The 17,975-nt window shown below is 36.0% G+C and overlaps 1 protein-coding gene across 1 annotated transcript in view; it reads left to right on the forward strand.

Moving 5' to 3' along the window:
* Positions 1-16,191, forward strand: part of nav1b (neuron navigator 1b) — an 88,679-nt gene extending 72,488 nt beyond the window's left edge. Inside the window, exons 19-31 of the mRNA XM_067373595.1 lie at positions 718-878; positions 983-1,145; positions 1,297-1,471; positions 1,576-1,667; positions 3,621-3,716; positions 3,820-3,988; positions 7,369-7,604; positions 7,719-7,873; positions 7,951-8,022; positions 9,080-9,276; positions 9,396-9,514; positions 9,617-9,814; positions 11,039-16,191. Of these exons, the coding sequence (XP_067229696.1) occupies positions 718-878; positions 983-1,145; positions 1,297-1,471; positions 1,576-1,667; positions 3,621-3,716; positions 3,820-3,988; positions 7,369-7,604; positions 7,719-7,873; positions 7,951-8,022; positions 9,080-9,276; positions 9,396-9,514; positions 9,617-9,814; positions 11,039-11,125 (1,920 nt within the window). The 3' untranslated portion in view covers positions 11,126-16,191. The remainder of the gene's footprint in view (positions 1-717; positions 879-982; positions 1,146-1,296; positions 1,472-1,575; positions 1,668-3,620; positions 3,717-3,819; positions 3,989-7,368; positions 7,605-7,718; positions 7,874-7,950; positions 8,023-9,079; positions 9,277-9,395; positions 9,515-9,616; positions 9,815-11,038) is intronic.
* Positions 16,192-17,975: the final 1,784 nt, after the last annotated feature.

Here is a 17,975-nt window from a genome sequence, read left to right on the forward strand (position 1 = left end):
GTTTATTCTTAACATTTTATTTAGACTTTTTTCTCGAAATTTAACACCTTTAATCTCGAGATGGTTTTATTTTTTTATTATTGCTTGGCCCTAATCCTCTTCCGTACAAAATACAGTTATTAGATGTATTGACTGAAAAATTAATTTAGCACATGATGTTTCAAGTTTCCTACTCAGTAACTCTTCATCATTTCATGCATTTTTGAACTGTTTGATATGTGCTTTGTGATTAACAATGTCATAACTAATACCTGAGACATTAATAATTTATATTTTAGTATTTCAGTTCATTTTAATTAATTCATATTTGTTTATATTAAAGTTTTAGTAATTTTAGTAGCTTTTAATTATTTAGTTAGTTGCCAAGACAACAATTCTAATTTTCCAAATATTTTAAGTTCATTTTTGTAATTTCATGTTTATTTCAGTTGTTGAAAAAGATTTTTAGTAGTTGCAGTTCTAGTTTAGTTATGTTGTACTAGTAATGCTAGTTCAATGCTTTGCTTGAAAACAGAGCAAAAAATAATTCTTAAAGAGTCTTAATGCATACACCATCACACTTCATATCATACATGCCTCCACTGTCATTTTTGTTTTGCTATTTGCTGCCATCATGAATCCAAACCATCTACACTAACACTTTATGTTTGTTTTTAAAGAGAGTCTCAATATAAATGAGTTGCTGTTGTTAAACTTTGATTTCTCTTCTACATGTAGCTGAGGAGCTCCTTCAACAAGGCCTTCAGTAAAAAGGGTTCCAAAGCGCCATACGCAGATATAGAGGAGATCGCAACCCCGGTCACATCCGCCCCATCTTCACCCAAAATCATCCATAATGTGGATACTGTCCCTGCAAAGGCCTCAACTTCAACATCAGGGTACGACATACAGTTGTTGCCATATTATAGACAGCATGTCTTAAGAGATGATTTGAATTATACATAATATTACAGTATGTAAGCTTTGCTGGTATTTACGGCAGATCGTGTGAAGGGCATGAGGAGACTGAGCATGATGAGAAAGTGGTGTCAGAGTTACGCACGGAACTATGGGAGAAAGAGCGGAAGCTGACGGACATCCGTTTGGAGGCGCTTAGCTCCGCCCATCAGCTGGAGCAGCTGCAGGAGGCCATGACCAACATGCAGGTGTGTGTGAACTAGGGATGTCCTAAAGAAGCTTTTTGTGCCCCCGATCGATCAGTATCTGCTGATATCAAGTGCTTGATCGCCCCCGATGTGAATGCAACTTCCAATTCATGTCGACTTTAAGTTAAATCCCTCAATAATGCATTGACAGCTTACAGTAGAAAACCTGAAGGCGGAGAATGACCAGCTGAAGACGGGTGGCCCCTCCTCCAGACCCCCAAGCTCCACCTCCCAGTCCTCTGGGCTCGGCTCATTGGGCGTCTCATCACCACGACAGTCTGTTTCGTCTTTCAGCAAAACCATCGGACAAAATGAGCCTTACCCAGGTGACACATTTTTACACAAATTTCATGCACAAAATGTGAAGTTTTCACATCCAATCGGCCTCAATTTCTATGCTCTCACACTTTAATTTCTGTTCATCTCTTAGATGTCTTTCAAAGCCCCACCGCAACTTTGCAGAAGGACGAAAGTCTCGTCAGAGTGTTGGTTCGCATACCCAATCAGCACCTATTCAAAGACGTGAGTTGTTTACACAAGCATCATGCTGATGAATCAGCAGCTGATATAGTGCATGTTATAAAGTGAGATATTGTACTTAAAACCATTGTTGACCATTGTCATTGTATTATTTTTATACTATTATAGTATTTATTAATATATTTCAAATTATCTTTTATTTTAATTTTTTTTTTCATTTTTATTAGTTTGTTTTTTATAATATTTCTATTTTTAATTTTTTTTTATTTCAGTTTTAGTACTTCAAGTTCAACTTATTTTATTTCAGTTAGTTGTTAAAGCAACATTTCTAAATTTAGTTTAAGTTTGTTTAAGTCTAATATTTATATTTGATTTTATTTCAGCTTAATTTCAGTTTATTTCAGTTTTTTTAGTTAATAGCTACGGTGACCGGGAGGGGACAGGTTCGGTTCACTTAGTTTTGTCGTGGCCACAGCATATAAACTCGTGGGAATGTGATATGTCGTGGCCACAAGATCCTTTTGTTGAGGGAGCGACATCTATTTCTCATGGCCACGAGTTACATGTGTAAACAACGCGCGCTACCATAGCAACCTGGAATTAAGAATGATAAAATAAGTGCTGAATTAAGAAATTATTATTATTTGAATGCTGTCTATATAGTCAACATAGCGCGCAATGTACTAAGCTATAAATAGCCTATTGCGCGATGTTGCCACTATAGCATTCAAATGAAGTTTGTTATTATCAATTTATTATCAATTCAATTCATTTAATAACTTTATTTAATGAACATTTATCTATCCCATCTCACAGCCTTTTAATCTGATCTTATTATTATTAATATGCCTATTAAACCTAAATAAAATGATGAACAAAATTAAGTTTTTGTCTAGGCTATATCAGTGAATGGATTTATTTTTTTTAGCTTAGCCTAAATATTCTTTTAACAACCAATTAATAATAATAAATTATTCGAACTTCATTCAAATGCTGTCACGAGGGTCTACAAATGATAACAGATGCTCATTTATCCTATCTTCACGGCTACAATACAGTCATAAAGTCACATTTTATTGGCATGAACTGGCATTTAAAGTATTTACAAAATATAGCTAACAACATAATATAGGCCTACAGAAAGGATACACGAAATGAAGGGGAAAATAAAGCAAATAGGGCTTCATAACAATGAATTAAAAAAACATTTAACCAATAATGATAGCCTAATAATAATAATAAATAATGTAAAAATATGAAATAAAAAAATGAACAATCAGTGAATGCATATTCTAATATTTCTTGATAAACTTCATTCAAATGCTGCTGTAGGCATCGCACACAGCACAATAGGCAACATGTTAATAATCACTTCTTAATTCCGCGCTTTTTCTTAATTAAAAATAAATATTATTATCATTTTATCCATTTCTGATAGTTCCAGGTTGCTATGGTAGCGCAGATTGTTTACACATGTAACTCGTGGCCATGAGAAATAGATGTCGTTCCCTCAACATAATGAAGTCGTGGCCACGTGAAAAATATCTCGTTCCCTCACCATATGATCTCGAGGCCACGACTTTACATCGCGTGGCCACGAGATCGTTTTGTTGAGGTAACAACATCCTTATGTCGTGGCCATGCGATGTAAAGTCGTGGCCTCAAGATCATATGGTGAGGGAACAACTTATTATCACGTTCCCAGAAATTAATATCTTGTGGCCACGACATATTATCACGTTCCCACGAGTTTATATGTCGTGGCCACGACAAAACTAAGTGAACCGAACATGTCCCCTCCCGGTCACCGTAAATAGCACTGCTGAATACTATGTTATTGTTTGGTATATTTTGTATTGTTTTAATGTTTTATAAGATAAGATTTAAAAATGTAAAATAAATATTTAATGTAATTATTTATATAAATGTGTTGTTTCACAACCATAAACAACCTTGTCCTGCCCTTAATTTTAAAACCGAATGTCTCATTCATAGGAGGTGAAACAGCTGGAGTTTTTCATTGGCACGGTTAAAATCAGCGGGCGGACTGACTGGTTTGCTCTGGACTCTGCAGTCATCCAGGCTTTTAAAGTGAGTGCCATCTGCAGTCTTCTGAGGGACAAAAAATATCCACACATTTAGACCTGAAATAAAACATGCACACAGAACATGAAAAGCGCTTGTGTCTCTGTAGGAGTATTTAGCGGTGGTGGACCCCAGTTCCAGTCTCGGCCTCTCTCAGGACTCCATCTTCAGCTACAGCCTAAGCCATCTCAAGAGGGTCCTGGGTGCACAGCCGCCCGAGACCCCACCAGTGCGTATCTACACCAAAGGCTCTTCCTGCATCAGTGTCACCCTAAAAGGTCAGTGAGTTGAGGTTTGTGAGTAACATTGAAATGTACATGTAAAGTCTAACACTGGTCTTGTACTGTAGGTCTGAAGGAAAATGAATATTTGATCTGAAATGTCATTATATTTTTTATATATTATTATACAGACATATTTGTATCCATTTAATTTTTATATACTTTTAAAGGGATAGTTCACCCAAAAATGAAAATTTGATGTTTATCTGCTTACCCCCAGTGCATCCAAGATGTAGGTGACTTTTTTTCTTCAGTCGAACGCAAATTATGATTTTTAACTGCAACCGCTGCCGTCTGTCAGTCAAATAATAGCAGTAGATGGGAACTTAACTATAACAGTAAATAAAACTTGCTTAGACAAATCAAAATTAAAACCTACGGTTTTTACCTCTAATACACCACTATGTCCAACTCCGTTCAGCTTCCTGTTAGTGAGGTCAAAAAACGCGTTGTGATGACGGAAGTGATGTCTCGCCCATATACTTCAATGAGCGCGAGACATCACTTCCGTTGTCAGAGCGCGATCAGACCTCACTAGCCGGAAGCTGAACGAAGTTGGACATAGTGGTGTATTAGAGGTAAAAAATGATATAAATACTGTTCGGTTTCTCGCACAAACCGATCGTTTCGTGTCTTAGGACATCAATGTGTCGTCACGAGCCGCAGGGTTTCATTTGGATTTGTCTATGGAAGTTTTTTCGACTCTAATTGTTCAAGTTCCCATCTACTGCTATTATTTGACTGACAGAAAAATCATAATTTGCGTTCGACTGAAGAAAAAAAGTCCTCTACATCTTGGATGCACTGGGGTTAAGCAGATAAACATCAAATTTTCATTTTTGGGTGAACTATCCCTTTAATTATAAAACAGTTTGTCCCTAAATAAGTATTATATATATATATATATATATATATATATATATATATATATATATATATATATATATATATATATATATTACAGTCACTCTTTAGTTCGGGGAACACATATTCACTATCAACTACTCGCTATTAATGACTTTTGCCTCAATAAACTCATAATTTACTGCTTATTAATAATTAGTAAGGTAGTTGTTGTAGTGGTTAAAGGTGCCCTTGAATTAAAAATTTTATTTATCTTGGCATAGTTGAATAACAAGAGTTCAGTACATGGAAATGACATACAGTGAGTCTCAAACTCCATTGTTTCCTTCTTCTTATATAAATCTCATTTGTTTAAAAGACCTCCAAAGAACAGGTGAATCTCAACATAACAACGACTGTTGCGTAACAGTCGGGATCATTAATATGTACGCCCCCAATATTTGCATATGCCAGCTCATGTTCAAGGCATTAGACAAGGGCAGCCAGTATTAACGTCTGGATCTGTGCACAGCTGAATCATCAGACTAGGTAAGCAAGCAAGAACAATAGCGAAAAATGGCAGATGGAGCAATAATAACTGACATGATCCATGATTACATGATATTTTTAGTGATATTTGTAAATTGTCTTTCTAAATGTTTCGTTAACATGTTGCTAATGTACTGTTAAATGTGGTTAAAGTTACCATCGTTTATTACTGTATTCACGGAGACAAGACTGTCGTTATTTTCATTTTTAAACACTTGCAGTCTGTATAATTCATAAACACAACTTCATTCTTTATAAATCTCTCCAACAGTGAGTAATGTTAGCTTTAGCCACGGAGCACTATCAAACTCATTCAGAATCAAATGTAAACATCCAAATAAATACCATACTTACGCGATTAGACATGATGCATGACGAACACTTTGTAAAGAACAATTTTGAGGCTTATATTAGCTGTGTGAACTTTGTTCATGCTGTTAAAGGCAAGCGCGAGCTCCGTAGGCAGGGAGCACGAGATTTAAAGGGGCCGCACAGCATAAATCAGCTCATACTTAATGATGCCCCAAAATAAGCAGTTAAAAAAATTAATAAAAAAAAAATCTATGGGGTATTTTGAGCTGAAACTTCAGACACATTCAGGGGACACCTTAGACTTATATTACATCTTTTAAAAAGACATTCTACGGCACCTTTAAGTTTAAGTATTAGATATGATTAAGGGATGTAGAATACGGTCATGCAGAATAAGGCATTAATATGTGCTTTATAATTACTAATAAACAGCCAATATGCTTGTAATATGCAAGCTAATAAGTTAACTATGAGAATTGGACCCTAAACTAAGGTGTTACCAGTAATACTATATATTCCAACATTTTTCATAGTTTCAAATAATTTTACCGTTCATGTTATGACACTGTCTTTCAGTATTTTTCCATATGAGCTTTTAGCCATTATATTCAGATTTCCATCTTCAGTAACCACCAACAAACAATGCAAATACCCACAGGCAGCACTGCGGTGTAAATTATGCTTATATCCGTCTCAGCTGTGGGTAATGAGGGTTCTTCATAGCTCACATCTCCAGAGAAGAGCAATATTCTGCTAATGTTTCTCTCTAACAGCGATTGGTCCACGGCCCACCCAGAACACTACTGCCCTCCCCCAATCCCATCATTCCTGAGCTCTCAGGTCTGATATACGACCCAGGGAATTGAGGTCGTTACCCAGACTCCTCAGGGCTTGGTCTAGGTGTTATTTTAAGCGCAGGCTGCAACTCTATGTTGTTTATTGAGGCCGTGTGATGCTATAGCCCACCCAGACACATGAAAATAAAGTCATTTGTCTGTTCTCTCTCATAGAAAACGTGTATTCCCTCATTTCTGGGTGTGATTTTACCCTGTACTACATTAAAATATACTTTTAAGATTTAAAAACTATAATAAGAAGCATTAGAACATGTATAAAATAAAAGAATGGTCAAGATTAAGTGTTTTTACATTTATCGGCATCATTCTGAATAGGCTGATATTATAAGCAGATAATATAATGGTGAATTTTTTCCCATTGATAGTATATATGTAACTTTTATTGCAAATTATATTGTTTTGATTCTTGACGTCACTTGAAGAATGCAAAATTCTAGATTGGAGCTTTTGCTGTTTTCTTGAAAAATAAAGCAGAAAAATAGAATTATAATACTGATCAACATATCATAACAAAAATAATTATTGTCATAAAATATTTTTTCTAGTATTTTATGGCAGTTTATATTTTTAGGAGGATAATATTTTATATTTATTATGTTATTATTATTATTATTATTATAAAGATATTTTTAGGTTTAAAATGTATATGTTTAATAATTTTACATATGAAATAATGTATGACAGGATAGTTCTTGTATGACAGATTGCTTGTAAATTTTGTATAAAGGCATTTACTATAAGCCTACTTGTAAATGTAATGTAAAACCTGTATTATCACTGATATTTGATTTCACACACTGTTGTCCCTGAATGCAGGACTGAAGGAGAAGTGTGTGGACGTTCTAGTGTTCGAGACGCTCATCCCCAAGCCCATGATGCAGCATTACATCAGTCTGTTGCTCAAGCACCGGCGGTTGATCTTATCGGGCCCCAGCGGCACAGGGAAGACCTACCTCACCTACCGCCTCGCCGAGTACCTGGTGGAGCGCAGCGCTCGAGAGGTCACACCCGCCATCGCTGCCACCTTCAACATGCACCGCCAGTCCTGCAAGGTACGCTGGGTACATCAGAGGAAGAGCAAGCAAAATATATACATTATATTCATATTATAAATGTGACTTGACTTGACATAATATCTTATTGCATTTTGTCTTTTATCCCAAAAGGACCTTCAGCTCTATTTGTCCAATCTGGCCAATCAGATTGATCGGGAGAGCAGCACAGCTGAGATCCCATTGGTTGTCATTTTAGATGATGTGCATGATGCAACATCCCTTAGTGAACTTGTTAATGGTGCTTTAACCTGTAAATATCACAAATGGTGAGTGTAAACTCTTCACCCACATGACTTATGAGGTCATTTTAAAGGTGTTAAGAGCTGTTTTGTCTCTTTTTCAGTCCATATATAATAGGGACAACCAATCAGCCAGTGAAGATGACCCCTAACCATGGTCTACACCTCAGCTTCAGGTTAGTACCAACATACACTTTACTAGCAAAGGTACTTTTTGCTTGTTGAGAGTCAGTGAGGAACAGCTGTGATTTGCTGCTTGAAGATCATGTGCTTTTGTTTTGATTGTCACTTTGGGTGGCACTAACATGTGCTTGCCTTCACACTAACTAAATACTGCACATGGATGCCTAGTATTTATATTTTAACAATATTTGTGTTTTATTATGCTTTTCTCTTATCACTCCTTTACATAAAATATATCAAATAATTTCACTTCAAATAAATATTTCATGTCCATTTATTCACTTATTTGGTAAGTAGCCATTATAAGCAGGATATTATAGAGTCAGCTGGTCATTCTTAATTTTATACCCTGATCACCCTGTCATGATTTAATTTTTCACAATGACTGGCTGACTGTTTGTTTATCTCTTTCATATTTTTACACACACATTTATAATATTATTGGGGTTTGATGTTGCTGAAATGAATATTTATTTGTGAAATATTTCCACTCAAACCGACACATGTAATATCTACTTTATTTTACCTACACTACAGGTTTTTTTTTACAGATTTTTAAAATGTTTTTGAAAGAAGTCTCTTATACTCAATGCATTTATTTGATCAAAAATAGAGTATAAACAGTAAAATTGTGAAATATTATTTCAACTTAAAATAGCTGTTTTCTATGTAAATATATAGTAAAAAAAAAAATTATTTCTGTGATCAAAGCTGAATTTTCAGCATCATTACTCCAGTCTTCAGTGTCACATGATCCTTCAGATATGCTGATTTGCTGCTCAAAAAACATTTATGGTTATTATTAATGTTCAAAACAACTGTGTTGTTTCATATTTTTGTGGAAACTGATACATTTTGTTTTTCAGGATTCTTTGATGAAAAGAAAGTTCGAAAGAACAGCATTTATTTGAAATAGAAATCTTTTGTAAAATTATAAATGTCTTTAAAGTCACTTTGATCAATTTAATGCATTCTTGTTGAATATAAGTATTAATTTCTTTAAAAAAATATATATATATCTTACAGACCTTATATATTTCCTCTACACAGGATGGTGATGTTTTCCAATAACGTCGAGCCAGCAAACGGGTTCCTGGTGCGTTATTTGCACAGAAAACTAATGGAGGCCGAGGATCCCAGAAGCATAAAAAACGAAGATCTTCTGCGGGTTCTGGACTGGGTGCCCAGACTCTGGTACCACCTTCACACCTTCCTGGAAAAACACAGCACCTCCGATTTCCTCATTGGTAATTTTTTTTTATTATATCAGAATCATAACGGATGATAATAAAGAGGCATTTGTTTCAATAACAAGCTTGATGCACCTATTGATCCACCTATTTGTGTCCAATGTGTGTTGCCGTAGGCCCCTGCTTCTTCCTGTCCTGTCCAGTTACAGTAGAGGAATTCCGCACGTGGTTTATTGATCTTTGGAATCACTCAATCATCCCATACCTGCAGGAAGGAGCCAAAGATGGCATTAAGGTGGGTCAAAGTATCCTAAACCTGAACTTGTATCCTAAACACTTCCTAACTGTCAAAGTGGCTGTTTTTTTCAAGAATAAGTGTGAATGTGTGCGTCTGCAGGTTCACGGACAGAAGTCGGTGTGGGAGGATCCGGTGGAGTGGGTCAGAGGATCTCTGCCCTGGCCGTCTGCTCAGCAAGACCAGGCCAAACTCTTTCACCTGCCTCCCCCGAGCACAGGCCCCGGCAGCCCCAGTCAGCCAGGAGACGATCGGCCACATAAGGAGACGCCGCCCAGCTCCGTGGAGTCAGATCCACTGGTCAGTGCTGTGCTGGTTTGGGAGTGTGTGGATTAGGGCTGTTGGCATAATAAAACAATAATTTAAGTGTATAAATTTGAAATATATTATATACAAATATATGTGTTTTGTGTGTGTGTGGTCCTGGTACCAAAAGTGTACCAAAAAATGCCCTCATTGGTCCCCATAAGAAAAACAGCTTATAAATCATACTAAATTATGTTTTTTGAAAATGTAGAAATCCAGGAAGTGGATGTAATGGGTAGGTATAAAAATCATTATATCTATGGAAAGTCCCCATAAAACATGGAAACCCTATGTATGTGTGTGTGTGTGTGTGTGTGTGTGTGTGTGTGTGTGTGTGTGTGTGTGTGTGTGTGTGTGTGTGTGTGTTTGTCAAAATATGAAATGATTATATGAAACCTGAATAGATATAGATAGATACAAATCTGTATCTAATCTATAATCTAATATATACTTAATATGAACACTTAATTCAATTCAATTCAATTTATTTATAAAGCACAATTAAACACAACTACCATTGACCAATGTGCTGTACAAAGTAAAAACAACAAAACCACAGAATAAATAACACAACATCAAAACAGGACAATCATCACCCGTCATACAGTATAAGACAGTTCGAATAAAAAATGTTTTTAGCTTAGATTTAAAAATGGACAGATAAGTCAATATATGTCAATTCATGCTTGACAAGATTAATGATAATATCTTTAGAACAAATTTTTATCAGAACACAAGTATTTTTTGTACTAATATTTATATAGATAGATAGATAGACATATATATATATATGTGTGTGTGTGTGTGTGTGTATGTATGTGTATGTATATGTAGTTGTTTTATTAGAGTCACCGCCAAAAAATAAGTATGTAAGACAAGTAATATAAGTGACTTTTATATATGAAAATAGTTGATGTCTATACATTAATTAAAAAGAGTAATTAAATTTGCATTAAAGTCGACATGAAACTGATGTTGCAATAGTCATTTCTTCCCTGTTGTGATGTATATCCGAGTGAAAAAGGCTTCTGGAATGTGAAAAATGTAGGGCGGGATTTCATTTCATCCTTGGATCATAAATCATTTATAATAAGCACTTCAACGTAAAAAAAAAAGCAGAAGAAGAATTGTCCATTTTGATTTCATGCTGACTTTAAATGGCTTCCCCTGTATCAGTATTTATTGCTTGAGAAATAATAATCTCTGCTCTTTTCCCAGATGGCTATGCTGTTAAAACTTCAAGAGGCTGCCAATTACATTGAGTCACCAGAAAAAGAAACGGATCCAAAACTCCCTCCTCTCTGAACATCCGACTGACGTTCCCATCATCCCCTCCATCTCTCCTGCCGCCCATGTTGAGGTCCAAACTCCAACAGCTGCCCCACACCTGCAGATGACACTGTACTGTTACTATAAATGCTATCAGTGCATTTCACTCACTAAGTTATTATATTATCCATCCCTCATTTTTTCATTTCAATCAAATGTCCCTTACAAAAAAGTACTGTGGCGGTACCATGGTTCACTGATTCGCTATCACATGGTAATACCATGGTACTTTCTTATATGAGTAGTTGATGTTTTGCAGTATGACATGCTATTTATTCTCCATCTAAAACTATTTTAACTGCATTTTGCTCTTTTAAAGTTAGCATGCATGTGGATTTAATGAGCTCCTGTGAATCGAAAGAGTACATGGAACATTTGTACTTGTTAAAATGGATTTGGTCACACCTCAGGACCTTTTAAAATGGACTAGAGAAGGAAAAAATGAAAAGCCTCAGAAAGAAACAGAAACTAAATCTATACTTTTCCTTATACATACATATATTTACATTTTTAAATATTGATGGTGATACAAAAAAAAAAAAAATATCCATATACCATGGTATTATCATGTTAGTGACCAAACCACGTTTTTTTTTTTATGCTTTTACCATGGTACTTTTATGTAAGGGCTTGCAAAACAATGTTTTGTCATTATAAGTTACTCTTTCTCCTAAAAGAATGACAATATGACAGATGAAAATAACGATCTATTTATAGCACTTTTGTCTGCATATTTCTGTTTACGGATGTAAATGTACATACGGATGTAATTTCTCTTTGTGGGGACCTTTACTGTTCCACTGCTGCCCGTATTAAACACTCAACGATACAGGTGCTAAAACCCACTAGTGTGCACGCGCTAATTCATCTCGCAGTCAAGCACTCGTGAACAACAGCAGATAAATATTAGATGTCTCCTCTCCAATGTAACACTTAAGGCCACTTTAGCCTATGCTGCTTTTTGTACTTTTCATTTCTTTCACGTTTGAATATGGCCACAGCATAAGCTACAGTTCAACCCCAATCCTTTAGTGTCTCAGAAACACTTATGCAGACTTTTTAAAGGGATAGTTCACCTAAAAATGAAAATTATATCATTGTTTACTCATCCTCAAGTTCCAAACCTGTATTAATTTCTTACTTCAGATAAACACAAAAGAAGATATTTTGAAGAATGTGGGTAACCAAACAGTTAAAGGGGGGGGGGGTCACACACAGTTTCTGCCAATCTCATGTTAATCTTGAGTACTTATAGAGTAGTAGTGCATCCTTCATATCTCCGAAAAGTCTTTAGTTTTATTATATTTATAAAAGATACATAAGCTGTACTGAGTATTTCCGAAAACAGCCGAGCGCCTGGAGGCGTGCCTTGTGAGTGGAGCTAAAAAGTGACGAGCACGCGCAGCTTTTGCGTAGCGATCGTCTGCAAACTATCAATGGACAGCTAAACAACTGTACTTAAACACGCACAATACACCATCACATTATCCCTGGATAACTTTTGAATTACTGTAATGACTATAGCGTATAGTGAATGATGAATAATGAATTTGAATTCACTACGTTCGTGTTGTTTACATTATGCGCCTATTGCCAACAAAACAGACATTTGATGCAGTTTTACTCACCACCTGCAGTTCCGACTCATGACTGGGATCATTACTGCTGTGACCGCTCCATCTTTCAGTTTCAAACGATCTGGGCCTTGTTTATGAAACTTTAAGCACCGATCCTGAGAGATCGAGCAGCCATGGAAAAACACAAGATATTCTCCATTCATTTAACCAATAAAAAAGTGATTGCAACTATCAGTTTCTATGGTTATTTTAATAACAAATATCGAGAGCGCATCAATGTAATGCTTGAGCGCAAAACTCTCAGCTCCACTTAACGCTGGGATCTTTGGGAAGCAAGGTTATCTTTCCCTCACAACCAGAAACACACTTCTTTGGTGACATTGTTGATTTCGTGAAGTCTTGTGACTTGTGCAGCGCTGTCGACGACTTCTGTTAAGCCAAACGCGCGTTGATTGGCGTGCTCTTGCTCTGTTGCTCTGGTCGACGTGTGCACGTGCATTCTTCCGGGGGAAGTGCCCGTACAAGGAATTCCGACCTTTCTGATGTCACATAGGCACATACTCAGAAAAAAAGACTGCAAGTATTTTTGGCACAGAATACATCAACTTGTGTTTTGAAACGTTGGCCATGTTTAGCATGAAAATCCAACTCTTTAACAGTGTAAATAAGTCCGAATACATGAAATAGTTTGAATCAACTGTTTGATTACCAACATTCTTCAAAATATCTTCCTGTATGTTCAACAGAAGAAAGAACTTAATGCAGGTTTAGAAGAACTTGAGTGTGAGTAAATAATGACAGAATTTTTATTTTTGGGTGAACTATCCCTTTAAACCCATTTCTTTCTCTTTCTAACACAGTAACTGCCTTATAACAGATTTTAAGCGTGCTATATAGTGTTCCCTTGAGCAAATTTGAGAACTTTGAATCTGAAATGAATTGGCCACAACACACAGGATGTTGAATTGGAATTTGAATTCAAATGAAAGTTGCAATTTTGAAAAAAAAATCATCATTGATTTTGATGAATTATGGTGATTTATTCAGTAGACATATTTCATTTGACTGGATAATTCATTCTCAAAACTGAAATGCATTATTAAACATGCAGTCTTTGAATTTCATTCCATTTTAATGAAAAAAAAATTATGATTCTGCATCCTGTTTTAAAACATGGTAGGGGGCAGCATTCTCAAAACTGAAGCTCGTGTTCCCTATGAAGTTGCCACAGTCTGCAAAGCACCTCAGTAACACGTTGTAAAATTAATTTGTTTTCAGAGACTCGTCCCAGTCACAAACAGACTATTTTTGTGCACTTTGATTTACTGTAATGATACTGTAGAGAAGTTTTACTTGGCTTTGGCACTGATCTCAGCTCAGGGGTTTGGTTATCTCAGGCCTCTAATTAGATTCAATACAGCTACTTTCTCAGTTAACTGCTCTCTTTGTAGCAAATGGTGCAAATGTAGAAAACCAAATACTCAGTGCTTTATTCAGTACAAGCCTTTAATTTGGAGCGCAAGAGACGATTGCCCCAACAAAGTGCACACGGATGTGATGCCGTAGGTTATCTTTGATTATTTGGTGCTATCTGATATCACTATAGGAAAAAGTTTCCAACATAAATGTCTTGGTTTAGTAAAAATCGCACTTGACATCCAATAGCCTTAGTCTTGTGGCGTTTAAGGGCATCTTTAGGTACAACCAAGTTTTAATTTTATTTATATGATCCTTTTTAGTGGTAGTTTTAGAGCTGTAAGCATTAAGTTTCTTTTTGCCTCACTAAAAATCCATCATGAAATTGTTATGTCAAAAGAAATCAACCTCCTTTTTAACTATGGAAGTCAAACATATCAAACCATACAGTGTTTCTCTGAAGCTCACAGTTAATAGTAGTGTACACTACATCCATATGTCCTCACATAGAAGAGGATTCGCTCAAAGAAAGCAGTGGTGGACCAGTAATTTCCCATCTCTGTACCTGAAACTAGTATCCAAACATGCATGTAGGTAAGATCTGGGCTATGAAAGTTAAAATATTACTCAAAATCATTCCATTCCTTTCTACTCATCTTATATATTGCATTATCATTACTCTACTGTGTAAATATGATTTCCGTAGTTCCTTCTCCAAGAAGTGAGGGTTTGTGGAGTTTATTAGCCAAATAGACAGACTCGTAATGCTCAAGATGGCAAAAATGATTCAGTTTTCTTTAGCCTTCTTCAGTTGCGCTGCTGCTTCAAGTCTAATATGTGACATTTATATTTGATTACAGTCCAGACATAAGACAGTGTGCCAATGGCTTTTGTTGCTTATCTGCTGGAGAGCGTCGTTGTATTCGGCCCAATTGCAGTTTCATTTTACGTCAATGAATGCTGTTTCATAACTTGTTGGTAAATTACCTGATATTGAATCTGGATCAGTGAAACAAATCTCATTTAGGTGAGCAGGTAGAGACCGTTCTCATCAACAGCAGTTTTTATTAGTGTGACTAAAGCCGCTGTACACTGTCTGCATCATGTTCCTGGTTATTGTGCCTGTAACCGTGTGATAGCTGTGCTGTGTTGTGCAAAGTCCCATTTAACGCGACAATTCAGCAACTTTTTACTGTCTACTTTGTCTGTCCTGGAATTGTAATGACAGCACAGGGATGGTGACTGTTAAAACTGGATTTTATGCTTTTTTTATCTGTCGCTCATGAGCTTTGGTTTTGTTATGTCCGTCTGTTGCTGTTTTTCACTTTATAGCTCTTAAATGCACCTTTTTATATTGTTGCAATAATTTGTCACGTGCGTTAAACAGAGTCAGGAGCTCCATAGACTCGTTTCATCCCTGGCTTTGGGTGATTGTATGCCTTGATGGTGCTGTCTTGAGGTCAGGGTCAAGCTTGGGCAACTCGTGAATGAAGATGGATCTTTCATATCAGGTGGCTTATGTAAAATGTTTCAAAGAGGACCAATGAAAAATGTAAAGAGATTACAGATAAAAAGTGGTGAGAAGTTGCTGAATAGTCCTTTCACTTCATGCAATGCTTGATATTGATTCAAAAAATCCAATACTATTGCATAAAAGGTAATATGACGGTAGAAGATGTAAGTTACAATGTGCAATGGGTTTTTAAATGTCGTAAACGCATGTGTGAAGCAGAATTACGGATGTGTTCTACCTAATTTGGGGTCGTATAAAAGGAATGATATTTCTTTCTTTCTTTGTTTGTAAGTTTCCCCAAATGATTGTTTGTACAACTTAAGTTCCATTTTTGTACAGAACATTATAAATGTAAACATTGTACATAGCGTGGCCCTGCATTTGCAACAACAATCATTTAAAAAAATACAATGTCATTAACAAATGTGGTTTGTAAGGAAGATGTCTGTTACCGATGGAGTGGCCCAGTACACAAGAACTGGCATGCTTCTTCGGATGTTCGTAATGACCACCAAGACATTGTCCATCTGTCATAATAAAACCACAACGTTCGTTAAGTGTGTTTTTTGTCTGTCTTATGTTTTCACTGCTGGGGTTAAAGTACACAGAGTATGTTTAGAATGTTTAATGTGCAATGCATTTCTAATTACTCAGAGTTAAATATATCAAATAAGTTTGGTATCCTGTAGAAAGTCATGGAAACACAAATGCCAAAGCTTCTTGAGGAGACAGGTGGGTAGACATACAAGATAGACAGAAAAGATATAATGAGCATGTATATCATGAATCCATGATTTTACACCTATAATAAGTTTATATTCTGACTATTTTAGACTAGGTTAGGTCTGCACCGCTGCAGAGTAATGTTAGCCCAGTATCCGCGTGACTCTTCATACACATTAAAGGGATAGTTAACCCAAAAAATTTAATTATCCCATGATTTATTTAACCTCAAGCCATCCTATGTATACAACTATCTTCTTTCAGACCAACACAATCGGAGATATATTTAAAAATTTCCTTATAGTCCTCCAAGGTTTATAAATGGTAGTGAATGGGGGGCAAAAATAATGCATCCATCCATAAAAAAGTAATCCCTATGACTCCAGGGGGTTAATAAAAGCCTTCTGAACCGAAGCGATGCATTTTTTTTTTTTTTTAAAAGATAAATATCCATATTTAAAACTATAAATTCAGATAACCAGTGGACGACCATGCACAGAATGTGCAAGTCGACTTGAACCAAATGAGTAGGCTAACCCGTGACGCAATGCATGACGCAGGATGTAGGAGTTTCATAAGCTTAGACGGCTCTCGCGATTCAAACAAATAGGGCTGTGCAACAAATTTAAGCTCTTCTCTTATTTCAAAATCCTCTAACATTTATCTTTAAAAATGAAACAATCCATGATTTTAAAGGGGCCATAGAATGTCTTTTTAAAAGATGTAATATAAGTCTAAGGTGTCTCCTGAATGTGTCTGTGAAGTTTCAGCTCAAAATACCCCATAGATTTTTTTTTATTAATTTTTTTAACTGCCTATTTTGGGGCATCATTAAATATGAGCTGATTTAGGCTGCGGCCCCTTTAAATGCTCACGCTCCCCGCCCACGGAGCTCGCACTTGCCTTAAACAGCATGAACAAAGTTCACACAGCTAATATAACCCTCAAAATTGTTCTTTACAAAGTGTTCATCATGCAGCATGTCTAATTGCGCAAGTTTGGTATTTATTTGGATTTTGGCTAAAGCTAACATTACACACTGTTGGAGAGATTTATAAAGAATGAAGTTGTGTTTATGAACTATACAGACTGCAAGTGTTTAATAATGAAAATAGCGACGGCTCTTGTCTCTGTGAATACAGTAAGAAACGATGGTAACTTTAACCACATTTAACAGTACATTAGCAACATGCTAACGAAACATTTAGAAAGACAATTTACAAATATCACTAAAAATATCATGTAATCATGGATCATGTCAGTTATTATTGCCCCATCTGCCATTTTTCACTATTGTTCTTGCTTGCTTACCTAGTCTGATGATTCAGCTGTGCACAGATCCAGACGTTTTTATTATTTTTATATTGGGGTCGTACATATTAATGATCCCGACTGTTACGTAACAGTCGGTGTTATGTTGAGATTCACCTGTTCTTCGGAGGTCTTTTAAACAAATGATATTTATATAAGAAGGAGGAAACAATGGAGTTTGAGACTCACTGTATGTCATTTCCATGTACTGAACTCTTGTTATTCAATTATGCCAATATAAATTCAATTTTTACTTCTAGGGCACCTTCAATCCATTACCTTGTGC

The sequence above is a fragment of the Chanodichthys erythropterus genome, chromosome 21 (genome assembly GCF_024489055.1).
Source record: "Chanodichthys erythropterus isolate Z2021 chromosome 21, ASM2448905v1, whole genome shotgun sequence".
Lineage (NCBI taxonomy): Eukaryota > Metazoa > Chordata > Actinopteri > Cypriniformes > Xenocyprididae > Chanodichthys > Chanodichthys erythropterus.